Source organism: Salmo trutta, chromosome 14 (assembly GCF_901001165.1).
Source record: "Salmo trutta chromosome 14, fSalTru1.1, whole genome shotgun sequence".
In the NCBI taxonomy this organism is placed as follows: domain Eukaryota; kingdom Metazoa; phylum Chordata; class Actinopteri; order Salmoniformes; family Salmonidae; genus Salmo; species Salmo trutta.
In genome coordinates, this window is record NC_042970.1 from 7686713 (window position 1) to 7708199 (window position 21487).

At 43.8% G+C, this 21487-nt stretch overlaps 1 protein-coding gene across 2 annotated transcripts in view; it reads right to left on the reverse strand.

Annotated features, from left to right (window-relative positions):
* The window catches only part of nckap1l (NCK associated protein 1 like), a 48208-nt gene that overhangs the window by 2293 nt on the left and 24428 nt on the right, over positions 1 to 21487 (reverse strand). For both annotated transcript variants that reach the window (XR_003880982.1, XM_029774301.1), the window contains exons 19-28: positions 19745 to 19884; positions 12681 to 12812; positions 10140 to 10358; positions 8128 to 8258; positions 5864 to 5961; positions 5157 to 5250; positions 4719 to 4801; positions 4363 to 4443; positions 2495 to 2588; positions 2049 to 2165 (exon numbers count right to left, since the gene is read on the reverse strand). Coding sequence is in view for 1 of the 2 variants with exons in the window: in XM_029774301.1 (XP_029630161.1) it covers positions 2049 to 2165; positions 2495 to 2588; positions 4363 to 4443; positions 4719 to 4801; positions 5157 to 5250; positions 5864 to 5961; positions 8128 to 8258; positions 10140 to 10358; positions 12681 to 12812; positions 19745 to 19884 (1189 nt within the window). In the remaining variant the exon portion in view is untranslated. The remainder of the gene's footprint in view (positions 1 to 2048; positions 2166 to 2494; positions 2589 to 4362; positions 4444 to 4718; positions 4802 to 5156; positions 5251 to 5863; positions 5962 to 8127; positions 8259 to 10139; positions 10359 to 12680; positions 12813 to 19744; positions 19885 to 21487) is intronic.

Genomic DNA, 21487 nt, shown 5'->3' on the forward strand with positions numbered 1-21487 from the left:
GCGGTTAGAGCGGCAGGTAGCCTAGCGGTTAGAGCGGCAGGTAGTCTAGCGGTTAGAGCGGCAGGTAGTCTAGTGGTTAGAGCGGCAGGTAGTCTAGTGGTTAGAGCGTTGGACTAGTAACCGTACAGGTTGCAAGATCGAATCCCCAAGCTGACAAGGTCAAAATCTGGCAATCTGCCCCTGAACAAGGCAGTTAAGCCACTCTTCCTAGGCTGTCATTGAAAATAAGAATTTGTTCTTATCTGACTTGCCTAGTTAAATAAAGGTAAAAAAATAAATAAAAAAAAACACGACAGCATCCCAAATGGCACCTTATTCCCTATATAGTGCACTTCCCTATGGGTCCTGGTCAAAAGTAGTGCACTTCCTTATGGGCCCTGGTCAAAAGTAGTGCACTTCCTTATGGGCCCTGGTCAAAAGTAGTGCACTTCCTTATGGGCCCTGGTCAAAAGTAGTGCATTTCCTTATGGGCCCTGGTCAAAAGTGGTGCACTCTTGGGGATAGGGTGTAATTTGGGACGCTACCCAGAGTCCTTGGTAAAAACAAGTCTTTCATTAGTCAACCTGTCTGAGTTAAGGTCAACGGGGAATTAGAAGTATTCCAAGCTGTCACAGTGATGACTGTGATGATGTCACTGTTCCCCCGAGTTCTGGTAAACTGGCGTGACCAGTGTCCATGGAATGTCAACCACATTGAACCAGTTAGCATAACTGTGGCAAATTCCACTTCTGTCGAATTTCACTTAGTCGTGCATCGACGTCGATGGGAGATTAGGTGGAAAATGTTACTTATGATTCACTCCTGAAAGATTCAAAATGAGCCAGTGACTATCGTGTCTTTCCTAATCAGTTAGGATTTAAGCATACAGCTGGATCTACGCTAGTGCTGAGCGATCACAGCTTCTTGAGGTTGGATCAGTTCCGGTTTCATTATTAAAAATGCTGGATTGAATGTTGTAACATAGAATAAAACAATGAATACAAGTCCCGTGATGGTAGTGACTGTCCAATACTATTTATGACTTATTAACCGTCATTTACTTACATCACTTTACTAAAATATTTCAGTTGTTTTGTATTTTACATTTGTTTTATTTGATATTTCATTCAAAGTCATCATCTCATCTCTATAGAGCTGCTGCCTATGCAGTCTGACAAAATCACTATTCGAATAGTTCTTCAAAGGCATACTTTTATGACTGCTGAATACCAACTATCAAATCACTTAGATTATGTATTTTCAGGTAGAGATACCTCGCGAAGCAACAGCTGCTTTCTATATCACCTCACAATCGCGCATTCATTTCGGTTAATCGCTTAGCACTAATCTACACACAACAGATGGCATGAGAAGGGTAGCTGTTGTAACACCCAATAAGGATCCAAATGAACACATGAACACGTAAATCAGACATGGATTCAACTCCACATTGGAGCAGACTTCGAGATCTGAAAAGAAAAACATTTTAAATGCAGTTTTGTTTTTGTTGGAGTGAACTACACGTATCACATTAAGGTCAACATACAACCCTGCTTGAAGAATTTCCCCAAGGGTTAAATTAAGCAATAAGGCACGAGGGGGTGTGGTATATGGCCAATGTACCACGGCTAAGGGCTGTTCTTAAGCTCGACGCATCTCGGAGTGCTGGATACAGCCATTAGAAGTGGCATATTGGTCATATATCACAAACCCAAGAGGTGCCTTATTGCTGTTATAAACTGGTTACTAACGTAATTAGAGCAGTAACAATACATGCTTTGTCACACCCATGGTATACGGTCTCATATACCAAGACCGTCAGCCAATCAGCATTCAGGGCTGGAACCAACCAGTTTATAATAAAAGGTTATTAGATGAAATGAACATCCTCGACGGTAGGAGGAGTTGGGGTCCAGGGTCAGAGAAGGCAGAGACACAATGTAATTAATGTTGTTGGTTTTTCATTGAACTAAATATATCACTAGGGTTACTGTGACCGTATGTTCCACAGGGAGCGAAAAGGGACATTAATAAGTACATTTATCACAAGTCAATAAGCCAGTCCTTACCACCATAATGTCTGCTGTAGTAGGAGTTGGGATCCAGAGCCAGGATGGGCAGAGACACAGCGATGTAAACCAGGAGAAGGCAGGTTAGCTTGTACTCCTCATCTACAGATGAGTTATCTGGAGAGTAGAAGTCATATTTAGCAAACTTTCCTTTTAAATATTTTTTTTTCCCTTCTTCTAAACTCTAGAAAACATTCATAGGAAATAAACAAAAGGAAAGTTGAAAGACATGCATTAATAGGTTAAATATTTTTTCATTTGTTTGACTTTTTAGCCAATTGGAGTCCAGCTATAAAGGGGTGGATAGGTTGTGGAATCCTGCTGTTTTGTCCTAAAGATGTATTGTACAAAACCAATAAAGTGGTCCTTCAAACCGGATAGTGACAATTGTCTTGGAACATGACCAGTATAAAAACTGACATCCCACCAGAGACTATTGTATTTACCTGTACGCATACTAGCGATGGCTGCCACCAAGGCAGGGTCGATGTCACAAGTCAGACCTGCCGCAGACGCCAGCTCAAACACCGTTAGGGTTACCTGCATCAATTAAACAAGATGTTTTCAACAATTTTTATCTTAAAGATGCTTTCATTTACTTATTTGGCTTATTAGCTCTTTTTATCTTCTAGCTGAGCATAAAAGGCCTCCATTAAGTGAATATTTCTTAAACTGAAACTATAAAGCATTGGTTAACTACTGTTCCCTCTTTCTGTAGCACGGACGGGTTGGGGGGAGGGGGGGGGGTATTTTGGAGGGGTCAGAATGTTTCCATGGAGGTGGTTATTTTAGTTGAGAGGTTGCAGACCAGACAGACATGATGTGTCTCTTTCAGGGAGGTCAGCTTGCCTCTGCTTGGTGCCTGGTGCTGCTGACGTCTTAGGGTTTATCCTGAACCAGGCTGTGGCATGTTATGTTTTCTCTGCAGACTTGGGTTCAAATAATGTTTGATATCTTTCAAATACTTTAAGTATTTGTTTTAGCCTGATTGGAGTGCCAGGTTGGCAGGGTTTGACTTTTCTATTGGTTTCCATAGCACTATACAAACTCAAACCAGCACAGATTAAGTATTTTTAAATTGTTTCCAATAGTATTTACACCCGGGTCTGGGATGTCTGCTTTGTATGTCCTACTCTCACGCTCAGGGGAAAGACATAAGCGGGCCAGGGGGCTTTCCACAGTCAGAGACAACTCATAAAATAAGTTTTCTACTGTTCCGCCGCTCTACTGCTCTGAATAACACTGTAATTCAAGTTACTGTATGAACCGTTGTTTATTGGAAATGATCCCATACTACCCTATTCTCTCCTACCCATCCTACCCTATCCCACCCTATCCTATTCTGTCCTACCATACCCTATTCTACCCTATTCTACCCCGTTTACCCTACCCTATCATGCGATACTCTATCCTACCCGATTCCACCCTATAACATACCATATCATTCTACCCTATCCTACCCTACAATATCCTACCCCACCCTACCCTTTCATATCCTGTCTATCCTACCCTATATTACCTTATCCTATCCAACCCTATCCTGTCCTACCCTATCCAACCCTAGTGTATCCTACCCTAGTGCATTCTACCCTACCATATCCTTTCCTACCCTACCTTATAATACCCTATCCTATTTAACCCTATCCAACCTACCCTACCCTATACAACCCTACTGTGTCCTACCATACCATATCCTACCCTATTAAATCCTACCGATCCAACCCTACCCTATGCTATCATGCCCTACCCTGTCCAACCCTACCCTATGCTATCCTATCCTACCATACCCTACCCTATTATATCCTACCAATCCAACCCTACCCTGTCCAACCCTACCCTTTCCTATCCTATCCTACCCTGTCACACCCTACCGTATCATATCCTACCCTACAATAATCTACCCTATCCTACCATACCATATCCTATCCAACCCTGTCCAACCCTACCCTGTCCTATGCTATCCTATCCCACCCTATTATATCCTACCCTATAATACCGTATCCTATCCAACCCTAATCTACCATATTCAACCCTACCGTATCCCACCCTACCACATCCTACCCTGAACCACCCTACCCTATAATACCCTATCCAACCCACTGTGTCCTACCATACCATATCCTACCCTATCCTATAACACCCTACCCTACTCTAGCCTATCCAACCCTACCATACCATCTCCTACCCTTCCTTATCCTATCCCACCCTACCCTACCATATCGCATCCTACCCTATCGAACCCTACCCTATTCTCTCCTATTCTTTACTCTCAGATTATATTCAATTTTCCAAACCTAAGCAAAACATGCTGTACCTTGATGTCTGTGTCAGGGGAGACCAGGTCCCTTAGGCTCTCAATGGGCCCCATCAGGTAGGGGCAATGCTTCTGCATGATCTGGAAAACAGAGAACAGAGGGATTAGCTTGGTCATAGGGTACCCTACCACCAAGAGTGTTTTCTGCAGGAAATTAATACTTTATTTGAAGCCTCCATCATAAGGGTGACAGATGTCATAAACAGTCGTGGCAGCTGGTGTCACCTCATGGCAACTGACTTCACAGTGTTATAACATGACACCAACAATACACAACAACAGCCTTATTACCCACAAGAGGGGAATGAAATGAAATTCTCCATTCAGTATATTATAAGTGGTAGAATGTGTCTCACGTCTTCCAGTGTGTCCTGTGCCATGGCCCTAAAGGACAGGATCACTCCGACGATGGTCATCCTCTTCAGAACGTTCTCTCCCGCTGGACAGGAACACACGAGAGATTAAAGCTACGTTCATTCAATCTATTATCCTTTTAGTATCATGAGGCACGGCACCGAGATGTTTTGACATCTCTGAAATCATGCATTGATGTCAATTGGAGAAGCTCCAGTTATATACACTGCACTGCATCTAACAAGATCAGACAGGATTCAGTCCCCCGGAGGTGTTTCACATCACCTTTTACATCATCAACTGATAAAGCATTCTGTTTGGCTGTCTTCTCATCTTCCTCCTGTTCCCCCAGCAGCTCACTTGGCACTCTTCCCTGAAGGTTAGTGTGTGTGTGTGTGTGTGTGCGCGCAGGTGTGTGTGTGTGTATCCGCATGTGTTACCAGGCAGTCTCTTCTGGAGGTTAGCCATGGCTTCAGGCTTGTCAAAGTTAGCTCTCATCTGAACTAGCACGTCCATGTTCTCTATCACCAGTTTCTGAAGGGGAGAGGAGAGAAGAGAAGGGAGGAGAGGAAATTAGAGGAGAGGAGAGAAGGAAGGAAGGAAGGAAGGAAGGAAGGAAGGAAGGAAGGAAGGAAGGAAGGAAGGAAGGAAGGAAGGAGAAGCAAAGAGAAGAGCAGAGGAAAAATAAAAACAGATGGATAGAGTTACAGTTGTGAGATACCGTCAAACTACCAGGTTATGAGTGCATTCACAGAGTTAATGTCAAGTTCAATCTTACTGTCAACTTTCTACCATTTACCGTAGGAGCTGTAATAACACATTGATCAGGACACATTCTTTCAGACAGTATGTTGATTTAACTTTTATTTAAGCAGAGACAAATGAGATCATTTTTTAAATATACATTTTAAAAAAGGGGATGTTCAGGTCACAATGACCTTCATCTCCTTTCGGACTGTGTGGGGGAGAGTAAGAGTTCATCTCCTTTCGGACTGTGTGGGGGAGAGTAAGAGTTCAGCTCCTTTTGGACTGTGTGGTGGAGAATAAGAGTGACTTCATATTTCAACAGCGGCAGATCAGAGATAGACCGCCAGCCAGCCCTCTGAGAGATATGAGCCGTCTGTAAAGGTTTGAAGCTTAATCCTACCTTGAGTTCTCCGACTTGTGAGGTGATGTGCCACATCAGGTTCTCACTGAGGAACTTGAGACCGTACGGACCAATCAGCTCGGCCAGGGCCTGCATCTCTGGGCAGATTAGGGATGAAGGGGAGAGAATATGGATGTGTGGTTTAGAATGTAGTTATCACACCCTGATCTGTTTCACCTGTCCCTGTGATTGTCTCCACCCCCTCCAGCTGTCGGTTATTTTCCCCAGTGTATTTATCCCTGTGTTTCCTGTCTCTCTGTGCCAGTTCGTCTTGTATGTTTAGTCAAGTCAACCAGCGTGTTTTTCCCCGTACTCCTTTTCTATTCTCTTTTGCTGGTCTTCCTGGTTTTGACCCCTGTCTGACTCTGGACTACATTCCTGCCTGACTGCCTGATCATCCTGCCTGCCCTGACCTTGATTCTGCCTGCCCTTCGGTACCTATCGGACTCTGATCTGGTTTTGACCTTTTGCCTGTCCACGGCCATTCTCTTGCCAACCCCTTTTTGGATGAATAAACATTGTAAGACTCCAACCATCTGCCTCCTGTGTCTGCATCTGGGCCTCGCTTTGTGACTTGATAGTAGTTTAGACTGTAGTTTAGACTGCAGTTAGGACCTGAGGGCTACAACACCTGAGGGCTACAACACCTGAGGGCTACAACACCCGAGGGCTACAACACCCGAGGGCTACAACACCCGAGGGCTACAACACCCGAGGGCTATAACACCCGAGGGCTACAACACCCGAGGGCTACAACACCCGAGGGCTACAACACCCGAGGGCTACAACACCTGAGGGCTACAACACCTGAGGGCTACAACACCTGAGGGCTATAACACCTGAGGGCTATAACACCTGAGGGCTATAACACCTGAGGGCTACAACACCTGAGGGCTATAACACCTGAGGGCTATAACACCTGAGGGCTATAACACCTGAGGGCTACAACACCTGAGGGCTACAACACCTGAGGGCTACAACACCTGAGGGCTACAACACCTGAGGGCTACAACACCTGAGGGCTACAACACCTGAGGGCTACAACACCTGAGGGCTACAACACCCGAGGGCTACAACACCTGAGGGCTACAACACCTGAGGGCTATAACACCTGAGGGCTATAACACCTGAGGGCTATAACACATGTATGACCATTTTTTAACACACACAAAAAAAACATTTTATTAATCAATCTTCTTCCTCAAATGAAGGGAATGATGAAGCTATCTTTGCAAGAGGGAGGGAATGTGATTTCATTGGTCCTCAACTCTTGGCTCAGACACTTCATTCAAGATAAACAGAGTTATCCCTGAGTTAGCCTGCCCAGCAGCAGGTTAGTTCTGAATGAAGGATAAACAGAGTTATCCCTGACTTAGCCTGCCCAGCAGCAGGTTAGTTCTGAATGCAGGATAAACAGAGTTATCCCTGAGTTAGCCTGCCCAGCAGCAGGTTAGTTCTGAATGAAGGATAAACAGAGTTATTCCTGAGTTAGCCTGCCCAGCAGCACGTTAGTTCTGAAGGATTTGTTGCCATAGAAATGTACCTAGCTAAAAAGGTGAGCTACTTTCGTGGTACCAGTTATCCCGAGTTGAACTCAGAGTTGACCGAAGTTACCTGGCTAACTCCTGAACACCTACTTCGTAGTACAGGGCTCTGGCAGAGTATAGGCCCCTGGATGTGTATCAGATCTGTGTGTACGTGGACGGTAGATTGTAAACAAAGACGCTGACTAAACAAACACTACTATGACAGTTCAATACGACGCCTTGATATTATAGATAGCAGGTAAATCACCTGGTAAATGTCAAGCCAGAGTGAGAGACACAGAGAAGGAGTACTGAAACAATACATTATTTGAGTCCAAAATGACACCCTATTATAAGGGCCCTTGTCAAAAGTAGTGCACTCTATAGGGAATAGTGTGCCATTTGGGATGCATTCTATGATGATGAGTCTGTAGGTGACTCTGTAGGAGGTATTAGATCTCTCAGGGCTTATGCAAAGTGGATGGAAAATATATAGAGCAGACATGAGATCGTAGAGGGTGGAGCTAGGTGGAGAGGGCGGAGCTAGGTGGAGAGGGCGGAGCTAGGTGGAGAGGGTGGATCTAGGTGGAGAGGGTGGATCTAGGTGGAGAGGGTGGATCTAGGTGGAGAGGGTGGAGCTAGGTGGAGAGGGCGGAGCTAGGTGGAGAGGGCGGAGCTAGGTGGAGAGGGTGGAGAGGGTGGAGGTCACCAGGCTACCCTACTGCAGGCAGGTCTCACCTGAGATATCAGAGTACTCCTCTGCTCTGAAACTATTCTCGTTCTCGATGGTCTGGTTGACAAAGCAGTGCATTGCGGGGCAGTGAACGATCAGGTTGCTGCTGGCCTGACGCAGAAGGCCCTCTAGGTACCTGTGGAGAGGCAGACGTCATATCCTCTTCCTAATGCATTCAAATGCACAACATAGGTGCTAATAGCTGCATATGAACATCTATAACTACATGCATGTAGCAGTGCAGTGACAGAGGAAACACTTCAGCAACTGATATAATGTCTGTTAGCCTGGAGAAGTAAGAGATGAAGACAAGTTACAGAAGGGTTGTCAGTTCAAATCCTAAACTCAGCAAAAAAAGAAAGGTCCCTTTTTCAGGACCCTCTCTTTCAAAGATAATTCGTAAAAATCCAAGTAACTTCACAGATCTTCATTGTAAACGGTTTAAACACTGTTTCCCATGCTTGTTCAATGAACCATAAACAATTAATGAACATGCACCTGTGGAACGGTCGTTAAGACACTAACAGCTTACAGACGGTAGGCAATTAAGGTCACAGTTATGAAGGACACTAAAGAGGCCTTTCTACTGACTCTAAAAAACACCAAAAGATAGATGCCCAGGGTCCCTGCTCATCTGCGTGAATGTGCCTTAGGCATGCTGCAAGGAGGCATGAGGACTGCAGATATGGCCAGGGCAATAAATTGCAATGTCCGTACTGTGAGACACCTAAGACAGCGCTACAGGGAGACAGGACGGACAGCTGATCGTCCTCACAGTGGCAGACCACGTGTAACAACCCCTGCACAGGATCGGTACATCCGAACATCACACCTGTGGGATAGGTAGAGGATGGCAACAACAACTGCCCGAGTTACACCAGGAACGCACAGTTCAGACTGTCCACAACAGGCCAACTGAGGGCTTGTAGGCCTGTTGTAAGTCAGGTCCTCACCAGACATCACCGGCAACAAACGTCCCCTATGGGCATAAACCCACAGTCACTGGACCAGACAGGACTGGCAAAAAGTGCTTTTCTCTGACGAGTTGCGGTTTTGTCACACCAGGGGTGATGGTCGGATTTGCGTTTATGGCCCCCCCGTTTACCACGGGGGGGCCAGTACAAAAAAGTACAAATTAAAAAAAATATGCATGAAATGAAATGTATGCATTCACTACTGTAAGTCGCTCTGGATAAGAGCGTCTGCTAAATGACTAAAATGTAAATGTAAAAAATGTTTATCGTCGAAGGAATGAGCCTTACACCGAGGCCTCTACTCTGGAACAGGATCGAATTGGAGGTGGAGGGTCCGTCATGGTCTGGGGTGGTGTGTCACAGCATCATTGGACTGAGCTTGTTGTTATTGCAGGCAATCTCAACGCTGTGCGTTACAGGGAAGACATCCTCCTCCCTCATGAGGTACCCTTCCTGCAGGCTCATCCTGACATGACCCTCCAGCATGACAATGCCACCAGCCATACTGCTCGTTCTGTGTGTGATTTCCTGCAAGACAGTAATGTCAGTGTTCTGCCATGGCCAGCGAAGAGCCCGGATCTCAATCCCATTGAGCACGTCTGGGACCTGTTGGATCGGAGGGTGAGGGCTAGGGCCATTCCCCCCAGAAATGTCCGGGAACTTGCAGGTGCCTTGGTGGAAGAGTTGGGTAACATCTCACAGCAAGAACTGGCAAATCTGGTGCAGTCCATGAGGAGGAGATGCACTACAGTGCTTAATGCAGCTGGTGGCCACACCAGATACTGACTGTTACTTTTGATTTTGACCCCCCCTTTGTTCAGGGACACATTATTCAATTTCTGTTAGTCACATGTCTCTGGAACTTGTTCAGTTTATGTCTCAGTTGTTGAATCTTGTTATGTTACACAAATATTTTACACATGTTAAGTTTGCTGAAAATAAACCCAGTTGACGGTGAGAGGACGTTTCTTTTAATGCTGAGTTTATTTCTGGGAGTGGGACATGAAATAGCAATTGGAGGACTTCTGCTGGTATCACGTTACCAGTTGGTATACAGCGTGGTGATGGTCTGTCCTCCGTATGAGTCCAGCGGCTGTGTCTGCTGCAGTAGGACATTCTTGACCAGCCTAGTGACATCCAGACTGAGGTAGCGTGACAGGGTGTGCAGGCTGGCTGTGTAGGCCCGAATCCCGGCCAGGAGGTCAGACGGACGTCCTATTTCCTGGGTGGTCTGGTTGTAATGAGCCATTCTCACGATGATCCTGGAACATTACACACACACACACACACACACACACACACACACGCACGCACATAGACACACAAACTAACGTCATGGAATCAGACAGGGCTACATGGCATGCCAGGCTGAATGAATAACAGTTAGGCTCAACGAACCATGTAATGATTATTCTGTCTCTCTGTCTCTCCCAATTCAAGGGGCTTTACTGGCATGGGAAACATATGTTAACATTGCCAAAGCAAGTGATGTAGATAATATACAAAAGTGAAATAAACAATCAAAAATTAACAGTAAACATTACACTGTCTATCTCTTTCTCTATCCCTCTCCTCTCTTCCCCCCACTATATTTACATGAGTTACTTAATTAATTAATTGATCAATTACACTGTGCTGAAACGGAAGCAGAACATGTACACAGACCATTATGGAGCATACTTGGGTTGGTATGAATGTTCATTATGAAATAGAGAAATAGCAACCTACTGTAGCTATGATTGTCTGAACTCCTGACCTCTGTAATATATAGTTCAGTAAAGTATCTACCATGTTGTTGTCATGTTGTGTTGCTACCATGTTGTGGTGCTACAATGTTGTTGCCATGTTGTGTTGCTACCCATGTTGTTGCCGTGTTGTGTTGCTACCATGTTGTTGCCATGTTGTGTTGCTACCATGTTGTTGTCATGGTGTGTTGCTACCATGTTGTTGCCATGTTGTGTTGCTACCATGGTGTTTCTACCATGTTGTTGTCATGGTGTGTTGCTACCATGTTGTTGCCATGTTGTGTTGCTACCATGTTGTTGTCATGGTGTGTTTCTACCATGTTGTTGTCATGGTGTGTTGCTACCATGTTGTTGTCATGTTGTGTTGCTACCATGTTGTTGCCATGTTGTGTTGCTACCATGTTGTTGCCATGTTGTGTTGCTACCATGTTGTTGCCATGTTGTGTTGCTACCATGTTGTTGTCATGGTGTGTTGCTACCATGTTGTTGCCATGTTGTGTTGCTACCATGTTGTTGCCATGTTGTGTTGCTACCATGTTGTTGCCATGTTGTGTTGCTACCATGTTGTTGCCATGTTGTGTTGCTACCATGTTGTTGCCATGTTGTGTTGCTACCATGTTGTTGCCATGTTGTTTTGCTACCATGTTGTGTTGCTACCATGTTGTTGCCATGTTGTGTTGCTACCATGTTGTTGTCATGGTGTGTTGCTACCATGTTGTTGCCGTGTTGTGTTGCTACCATGTTGTTGTCGTGGTGTGTTGCTACCATGTTGTTGTCATGGTGTGTTGCTACCATGTTGTTGTCATGGTGTGTTGCTACCATGTTGTTATCATGGTGTGTTGCTACCATGTTGTTGTCATGTTGTGTTTCTACCATGTTGTGTTGCTACCATGTTGTTGTCATGTTGTGTTTCTACCATGTTCTGTTTCTACCATGTTGTTGTCATGGTGTGTTGCTACCATGTTGTTGTCATGGTGTGTTGCTACCATGTTGTTGCCATGTTGTGTTGCTCCCTATGCTGTGTTGTCATGTTGTGTTGCTACCATGTTGTTGCCATGTTGTGTTTCTACCATGTTGTTGCCATGTTGTGTTTCTACCATGTTGTTGCCATGTTGTGTTGCTCCCATGTTGTGTTTGTACCATGTTGTTGTCATTTTGTGTTTCTACCATGTTGTGTTTCTACCATGTTGTTGTCATGTTGTGTTGCTACCATGTTGTTGCCATGTTCTGTTGCTACCATGTTGTTGCCATGTTGTGTTGCTACCATGTTGTTGCCATGTTGTGTTGCTACCATGTTGTTGCCATGTTGTGTTGCTACCATGTTGTTGCCATGTTGTGTTGCTACCATGTTGTTGTCATGTTGTGTTGCTACCATGTTGTTGTCATGTTGTGTTGCTACCATGTTGTTGTCATGGTGTGTTGCTACCATGCTGTGTTGTCATGTTGTGTTTCTACCATGCTGTGTTGTCATGTGTTGCTGCCATGCTGTGTTGTTGTCTTAGGTCTCTCTTTGCGTAGTGTTGTGTTGTCTCTCCTGTTGTGATGTGTGTTTTGTCCTATATTTTTAAATCCCAGCCCCGTCTCTGCAGGAGGTCATAGTAAATAAGAATTGTTTTCTTCACTGACTTGCCTAGTTAAATAAAGGTTAAATAAAAATAAAATACAATACAAATCTTCTCTGCATTATAAAAGGTCTCCTTTCATGTCTTGTTAAAACAGAGAAATTGAGATTTAGGTGGAGAAAAGGATTTAACGATCCAATATTATAAAGCAGTAAATAAATAAATAAAGCAATCTTAAGACAGAGATCATGTTGTAGGCAAAAGGTGTGTGGCGTACTTGGTGAGGCGTGTCTCCAAGTGAGATATGAGGAACTCTGTAGGAGTGATGATGTGGTTGAACACTGTGAAGTCACTGCTCCCACTGAAGGAGGAGCACAGTTCAGTCAGAGTCAGATGCATCTTGTCCATACTGGAAGAGAGAGAGAGAGGGGGAGAGGGGGAGAGGGAGAGGGAGAGAGAAAGAAAGAGAAAGAAAGAGAAATTCGACATAACAATTAGTATCTGGCTAAAAATACTTGAATCATTATAGAAACCATTTCCCTTTATGGTTGTGAGGTCTGGGGTCAGCTCACCAACCAAGAATTCACAAAATCGGACAAACACCAAATTGAGACTGCATGCAGAATTCTGCAAAAATATCCTCTGTGTACAACGTAAAACACCAAATAATGCATGCAGAGCAGAAGTCGGCCGATACCCACTAATGATCGAAATCCAGAAAAGAGACGTTAAATTCTACAACCACCTAAAAGGAAGCGATTCCCAAACCTTCCATAACAAAGCCATCACCTACAGAGAGATGAACCTGGAGAAGAGTCCACTAAGCAAGCTGGTCCTGGGGCTCTGTTCACAAACACAAACAGACCCCACAGAGCCATACAAATAGGACAGCAAATCAATTAGACCCAAACAAAACATTAGAAAACAATTTGAAAAAAAATTATAATTACTTGACACATTAGAAATAATTAAGAAAAAAACCGAGCAAACTAGAATGCTATTTGGTCCTAAACAGGGAGTGTACAGTGGTAGAATACCTGACCACTGTGACTGACACAAACTTAAGGAAAGCTTTGACTCTGTACAGACTCAGTGAGCATAGCCTTGCTATTGAGAAAGGCTGCAAAATGAGGTGGAAACTGAGCTGCACTTCCTAACCTGCCAAATGTATGACCATATTAGAGACACAAATAATTTGAAAACAAACCCAATTTTGATAAAATAAATAAATAAATAATTAAAACCCATGAAATATCCAATCAATCGACAAAACACTTAAAATGTCAGAGGAGACTTTACGCTGCATAGTGGTAGTTCATGAAATGAGTGATTTAACCGAACAGTATTCGATTTGGAGGAGAGATGAATGGAGGTCAAACGGAATGGAAGAGCGGGGTGAAGAAGGAATGGAGGAATAGAGTTATGGATGGATGAATAGAGGGATGGATGGATGGATGAATAGAGGGATGGATGGATGAATAGAGGTATGGATGGATGAATAGAGGGATGGATGGATGAATAGATGGATGGATGGATGTATAGAGTTATGGATGGATGAATAGAGGTATGGATGATGAATAGAGGGATGGATGGATGTATAGAGGTATGGATGGATGAATAGAGGTATGGATGGATGAATAGAGGGATGGATGGATGAATAGAGGGATGGATGGATGAATAGAGGGATGATGGATGAATAGAGGGATGATGGATGAATAGAGGGATGGATGGATGGATGAATAGAGTTATGGATGGATGTATAGAGTTATGGATGGATGTATAGAGTTATGGATGGATGAATAGAGGGATGGATAGATGAATAGAGGGATGGATGGATGAATAGAGGGATGGATGGATGAATGGATGAATAGAGGGATGGATGGATGAATAGAGGGATGGATGGATGAATGGATGAATAGAGGGATGGATGGATGAATAGAGGGATGGATGGATGAATAGAGGGATGATGGATGAATAGAGGGATGGATGGATGAATAGAGGGATGGATGGATGGATGTATAGAGTTATGGATGGATGTATAGAGTTATGGATGGATGTATAGAGGTATGGATGGATGAATAGAGGGACGGATGGATGGATTTATAGAGTTATGGATGGATGAATAGAGGGATGGATGGATGAATAGAGGGATGGATGGATGGATGAATAGAGGGATGGATGGATGAATAGAGGGATGGATGCATGGATGAATAGAGGGATGGATGGATGAATAGAGGGATGGATGGATGGATGAATAGAGGGATGGATGGATAGAGGGATGGATGGATGAATAGAGGGACGGATGGATGGATGAATAGAGGGACGGATGGATGGATGAATAGAGGGATGGATGGATAAATAGAGGGATGGATGGATGAATAGAGGGATGGATGGATGAATAGAGGGATGGATGGATGAATAGAGGGATGGATGAATAGAGGGATGGATGAATAGAGGTATGGATGATGAATAGAGGGATGGATGGATAAATAGAGGGATGGATGGATGAATAGAGGGATGAATGGATGAATAGAGGGATGGATGGATGAATAGAGGGATGGATGGATGAATAGAGGGATGGATGGATGAATAGAGGGATGGATGAATAGAGGGATGGATGAATAGATGGATGAATAGAGGGATGGATGGATGGATGAATAGAGGGATGGATGGATGAATAGAGGGATGGATGGATGAATAGAGGGATGGATGGATGAATAGAGGGATGGATGGATAGAGGGATGGATGGATGAATAGAGGGATGGATAGATGAATAGAGGGATGGATGGATAGAGGGATGGATGGATGAATAGAGGGATGGATAGATGAATAGAGGGATGGATGGATGAATAGAGGGATGGATGGATGAATAGAGGGATGGATGGATAGAGGGATGGATGATGGATAGAGGGATGGATAGATAGAGGGATGGATGGATGAATAGAGGGATGGATGGATAGAGGGATGGATGGATGAATAGAGGGATGGATGGATGAATAGAGGGATGGATGGATGGATAGAGGGATGGATGGATAGAGGGATGGATGGATGAATAGAGGGATGGATGAATAGATGGATGGATGGATGAATAGAGGGATGGATGAATAGATGGATGGATGGATGAATAGAGGGATGGATGGATGAATAGAGGGATGGATGATGAATAGAGGGATGGATGGATGAATAGAGGGATGGATGGATGAATAGAGGGATGGATGGATAGAGGGATGGATGGATGAATAGAGGGATGGATGATAGAGGGATGGATGGATGAATAGAGGGATGGATGGATAGAGGGATGGATGGATGAATAGAGGGATGGATAGATGAATAGAGGGATGGATGGATAGAGGGATGGATGGATGAATAGAGGGATGGATAGATGAATAGAGGGATGGATGGATGAATAGAGGGATGGATAGATGAATAGAGGGATGGATAGATGAATAGAGGGATGGATGGATAGAGGGATGGATGGATGAATAGAGGGATGGATAGATGAATAGAGGGATGGATGGATAGAGGGATGGATGGATGAATAGAGGGATGGATAGATGAATAGAGGGATGGATGAATAGATGGATGAATAGAGGGATGGATGGATGAATAGAGGGATGGATGGATGAATAGAGGGATGGATGGATGAATAGAGGGATGGATGGATAGAGGGATGGATGGATGAATAGAGGGATGGATAGATGAATAGAGGGATGGATGGATAGAGGGATGGATGGATGAATAGAGGGATGGATAGATGAATAGAGGGATGGATGGATGAATAGAGGGATGGATAGATGAATAGAGGGATGGATGAATAGAGGGATGGATGGATGAATAGAGGGATGGATGGATGAATAGAGGGATGGATGGATGAATAGAGGGATGGATGGATGAATAGAGGGATGGATGAATAGAGGGATGGATGAATAGAGGGATGGATGAATAGATGGATGAATAGAGGGATGGATGGATGGATGAATAGAGGGATGGATGGATGAATAGAGGGATGGATGGATGAATAGAGGGATGATGGATAGAGGGATGGATGGATGAATAGAGGGATGGATAGATGAATAGAGGGATGGATGGATAGAGGGATGGATGGATGAATAGAGGGATGGATAGATGAATAGAGGGATGGATGGATGAATAGAGGGATGGATAGATGAATAGAGGGATGGATGAATAGAGGGATGGATGGATGAATAGAGGGATGGATGGATGAATAGAGGGATGGATGGATGAATAGAGGGATGGATGGATGAATAGAGGGATGGATGGATGACTAGAGGGATGGATGATGAATAGAGGGATGGATGATGAATAGAGGGATGGATGGATAGAGGGATGGATGATGGATAGAGGGATGGATAGATAGAGGGATGGATGGATGAATAGAGGGATGGATGGATAGAGGGATGGATGGATGAATAGAGGGATGGATGGATGAATAGAGGGATGGATGGATGGATAGAGGGATGGATGGATGAATAGAGGGATGGATGAATAGATGGATGGATGGATGAATAGAGGGATGGATGAATAGATGGATGGATGGATGAATAGAGGGATGGATGGATGAATAGAGGGATGGATGATGAATAGAGGGATGGATGGATGAATAGAGGGATGATTGGATGAATAGAGGGATGGATGGATAGAGGGATGGATGGATGAATAGAGGGATGGATGATAGAGGGATGGATGGATGAATAGAGGGATGGATGGATAGAGGGATGGATGGATGAATAGAGGGATGGATAGATGAATAGAGGGATGGATGGATAGAGGGATGGATGGATGAATAGAGGGATGGATAGATGAATAGAGGGATGGATGGATGAATAGAGGGATGGATAGATGAATAGAGGGATGGATAGATGAATAGAGGGATGGATGGATAGAGGGATGGATGGATGAATAGAGGGATGGATAGATGAATAGAGGGATGGATGAATAGATGGATGAATAGAGGGATGGATGGATGGATGGATGAATAGAGGGATGGATGGATGAATAGAGGGATGGATGGATGAATAGAGGGATGGATGGATGAATAGAGGGATGGATGGATAGAGGGATGGATGGATGAATAGAGGGATGGATAGATGAATAGAGGGATGGATGGATAGAGGGATGGATGGATGAATAGAGGGATGGATAGATGAATAGAGGGATGGATGGATGAATAGAGGGATGGATAGATGAATAGAGGGATGGATGAATAGAGGGATGGATGGATGAATAGAGGGATGGATGGATGAATAGAGGGATGGATGGATGAATAGAGGGATGGATGGATGAATAGAGGGATGGATGGATGAATAGAGGGATGGATGGATGAATAGAGGGATGGATGATGGATAGAGGGATGGATAGATAGAGGGATGGATGATGAATAGAGGGATGGATGGATGAATAGAGGGATGGATGGATAGAGGGATGGATGATGGATAGAGGGATGGATGGATAGAGGGATGGATGGATGAATAGAGGGATGGATGAATAGATGGATGGATGGATGAATAGAGGGATGGATGAATAGATGGATGGATGGATGAATAGAGGGATGGATGAATAGATGGATGGATGGATGAATAGAGGGATGGATGGAGGGATGAATAGAGGGATGGATGGAGGGATGAATAGAGGGATGGATGGATGAATAGAGAGATGGATGGATGAATAGAGGGATGGATGGATAGAGGGATGGATGGATGAATAGAGGGATGGATGGATGAATAGAGGGATGGATGGATAGAGGGATGGATGGATGAATAGAGGGATGGATAGATGAATAGAGGGATGGATGGATGAATAAAGGGATGGATGGATGAATAGAGGGATGGATGGATGAATAGAGGGATGGATGAATAGAGGGATGGATGGATGAATAGATGGATGGATGAATAGAGGGACGGATGGATGGATGAATAGAGGGATGGATGGATGGATGAAGAGGGAGGGATGGATGGATAGATAGAGGGATGGATGGATGGATGAATAGAGGGATGGATGGATGAATAGAGGGATGGATGGATGGATGAATAGAGGGATGGATGGATGAATAGAGGGATGGATGAATAGAGGGATGGATGGATGGATGAATAGAGGGATGGATGGATGGATAGATAGAGGGATGGATGGATGGATGAATAGAGGGATGGATGGATGAATAGAGGGATGGATGGATGAATAGAGGGATGGATGGATAGAGGGATGGATGGATGAATAGAGGGATGATGGATGGATAGAGGGATGGATGGATGAATAGAGGGATGATGGATGAATAGAGGGATGGATAAATGGGACAGGTGGAAATAAAAAGTAACAATACAATAACGAGGCTATATACAGGGAGAACGGGTACCGAGTCAGTGTGCGGGGGTACAGGTTAGTCGAGGTAATTTGTACATGTAGGTAGGGGTGAAGGGACAATGCATAGATGGTAAACAGCGGGTAGCAGCAGTGTAAAAACAAAATGGGGGGGGGTGTCAATGTAAAAAGGTCACATACGCTGCTGTTACTGTCTATTATCTATCCTTTACCCCTACCTACAGTATACTGCTGTTACTGTCTATTATCTATCCTTTACCCCTACCTACAGTATACTGCTGTTACTGTCTATTATCTATCCTTTACCCCTACCTACAGTATACTGCTGTTACTGTCTATTATCTATCCTTTACCCCTACCTACAGTATACTGCTGTTACTGTCTATTATCTATCCTTTACCCCTACCTACAGTATACTGCTGTTACTGTCTATTATCTATCCTTTACCCCTACCTACAGTATACTGCTGTTACTCTCTATTATCTATCCTTTACCCCTACCTACAGTATACTGCTGTTACTCTCTATTATCTATCCTTTACCCCTACCTACAGTATACTGCTGTTACTGTCTACTATCTATCCTTTACCCCTACCTACAGTATACTGCTGTTACTGTCTATTATCTATCCTTTACCCCTACCTACAGTATACTGCTGTTACTGTCTATTATATATCCTGTTGCCTAGTCCCTTTATCTCTACCTATATGCACATATCTACCTCAATGACCTCATACTCCTGCACATGGACTTAGTACTGTTTCCCCATGTATAAAGACAAGGTATCGTTACTTATCGTCTATGTATTGTTTGTGTTATGTTTTTCTATTATTTCCTCTCTGTATTGTTGGGAAGTCAGCATTTCACAGTTAGTCTACACCTGTTGTTAATGAAGCACAGTGAAAATAACATTTTGATTTGATTTAGGAATGGAGTAGTACAGGAAGGAAGGAAGGAAGGAAGGAAGGAAGGAAGGAAGGAAGGAAGGAAGGGTATAAGCACTGACTTGGTGACGATGGCACGGTCCTTCCTCTGGCTCTCTGTTCCAGGTTTCTCTCTCTGTACGTCTCCTTTTTTCGGCATCTGTTTCTTCTGCTTCTTATTGCGGGCTGCACTTATGGTCTGGCCACAGTGTTTGGGCAACAGCTAATAGGAAACATGGTTAAAGAGGACCACAGAGAATAAACACGTTCCGTTAAAGTGTATTCTACATTGCAATGTGAGTGATTTTACTTTTGTCTGCTATGCTTCAGCCCCTCAGGAGTCTACATTAAAATAAACACCCTCACAATGTTTTCCACCAGAGAGAAAAACAACACTTTGTCATTACATCACTTCACCTTCTCAGAGTCATCCTTAGTCTTAAGTCTTCCAACTGGCACACTCATACGTTAACCTGTTAGGGCTAGGGGGCAGTATTTACACGGCCGGATAAAAAACGTACCCGATTTAATCTGGTTACTACTCCTGCCCAGTAACTAGAATATGCATATAATTATTGGCTTTGGATAGAAAACACCCTAAAGTTTCTAAAACTGTTTGAATGGTGTCTGTGAGTATAACAGAACTCATATGGCAGGCAAAAACCTGAGAAGATTTCATGCAGGAAGTGGCCTGTCTGACAAGGTGTCGTTCTTCTTGTCTCTGTTTATTGAAGAGTGAGGATCTTAGCTGTAACGTGACACTTCCTATGGCTCCCATAGGCTCTCAGAGCCCGGGAAAAAGCTGAACGATATCGAGGCAGCCCCAGGCTGAAACACATTATCGCCTTTGCCAAGTGACCGATCAGAGGACAAAGGAATTAGGCGCGTGCCCGAGTCGACCCCATGCTGTATTTTCTTTCGGCTGTTTACCTAATTGCAGATTCCCGGTCAGAATATTATCGCTTTTTTACGAGAAAAATGGCATAAAAATTTATTTTAAACAGCGGTTGACATGCTTCGAAATACGGTAATGAAATATTTAGAAATCTTTTGTCACGAAATGCGCAGTGCGCGTGATCCTTATTTACCATTCGGATAGTGTCTTGAACGCACAAACAAAACGCCGCTGTTGGAACATAACTATGGATTATTTTGGTCCAAACCAACATTTGTTATTGAAGTAGAAGTCCTGGGAGTGCATTCTGACAAAGAACAGGAAAGGTAATCAAACTTTTCTAATAGTAAATCGGAGTTTGGTGAAGGCTAAACTTGCTGGGTGTCTAAATAGCTAGCCCTGTGATGCCGGGCTATCTACTTAGAATATTGCAAAATGTGCTTTCACCGAAAAGCTATTTTAAAATCGGACATATCGAGTGCATAGAGGAGTAATGTATCTATAATTCTTAAAATAATTGTTATGCTTTTTGTGAACGTTTATCGTGAGTAATTTAGTAAATTGTTAGTAAATTCGCCGGAAGTTTGCGGGGGGTATGCTAGTTCTGAACGTCACATGCTAATGTAAAAAGCTGGTTTTTGATATAAATATGAACTTGAACAAAACATGCATGTATTGTATAACATAATGTCCTAGGTGTGTCATCTGATGAAGATCATCAAAGGTTAGTGCTGCATTTAGCTGTCTTCTGGGTTTTTGTGACATTATATGCTAGCTTGAAAAATGGGTGTCTGATTATTTCTGGCTGGGTACTCTGCTGACATAATCTAATGTTTTGCTTTCGTTGTAAAGCCTTTTTGAAATCGGACAGTGTGGTTAGATTAACGAGAGTCTTGTCTTTAAATAGCTGTAAAATAGTCATATGTTTGAG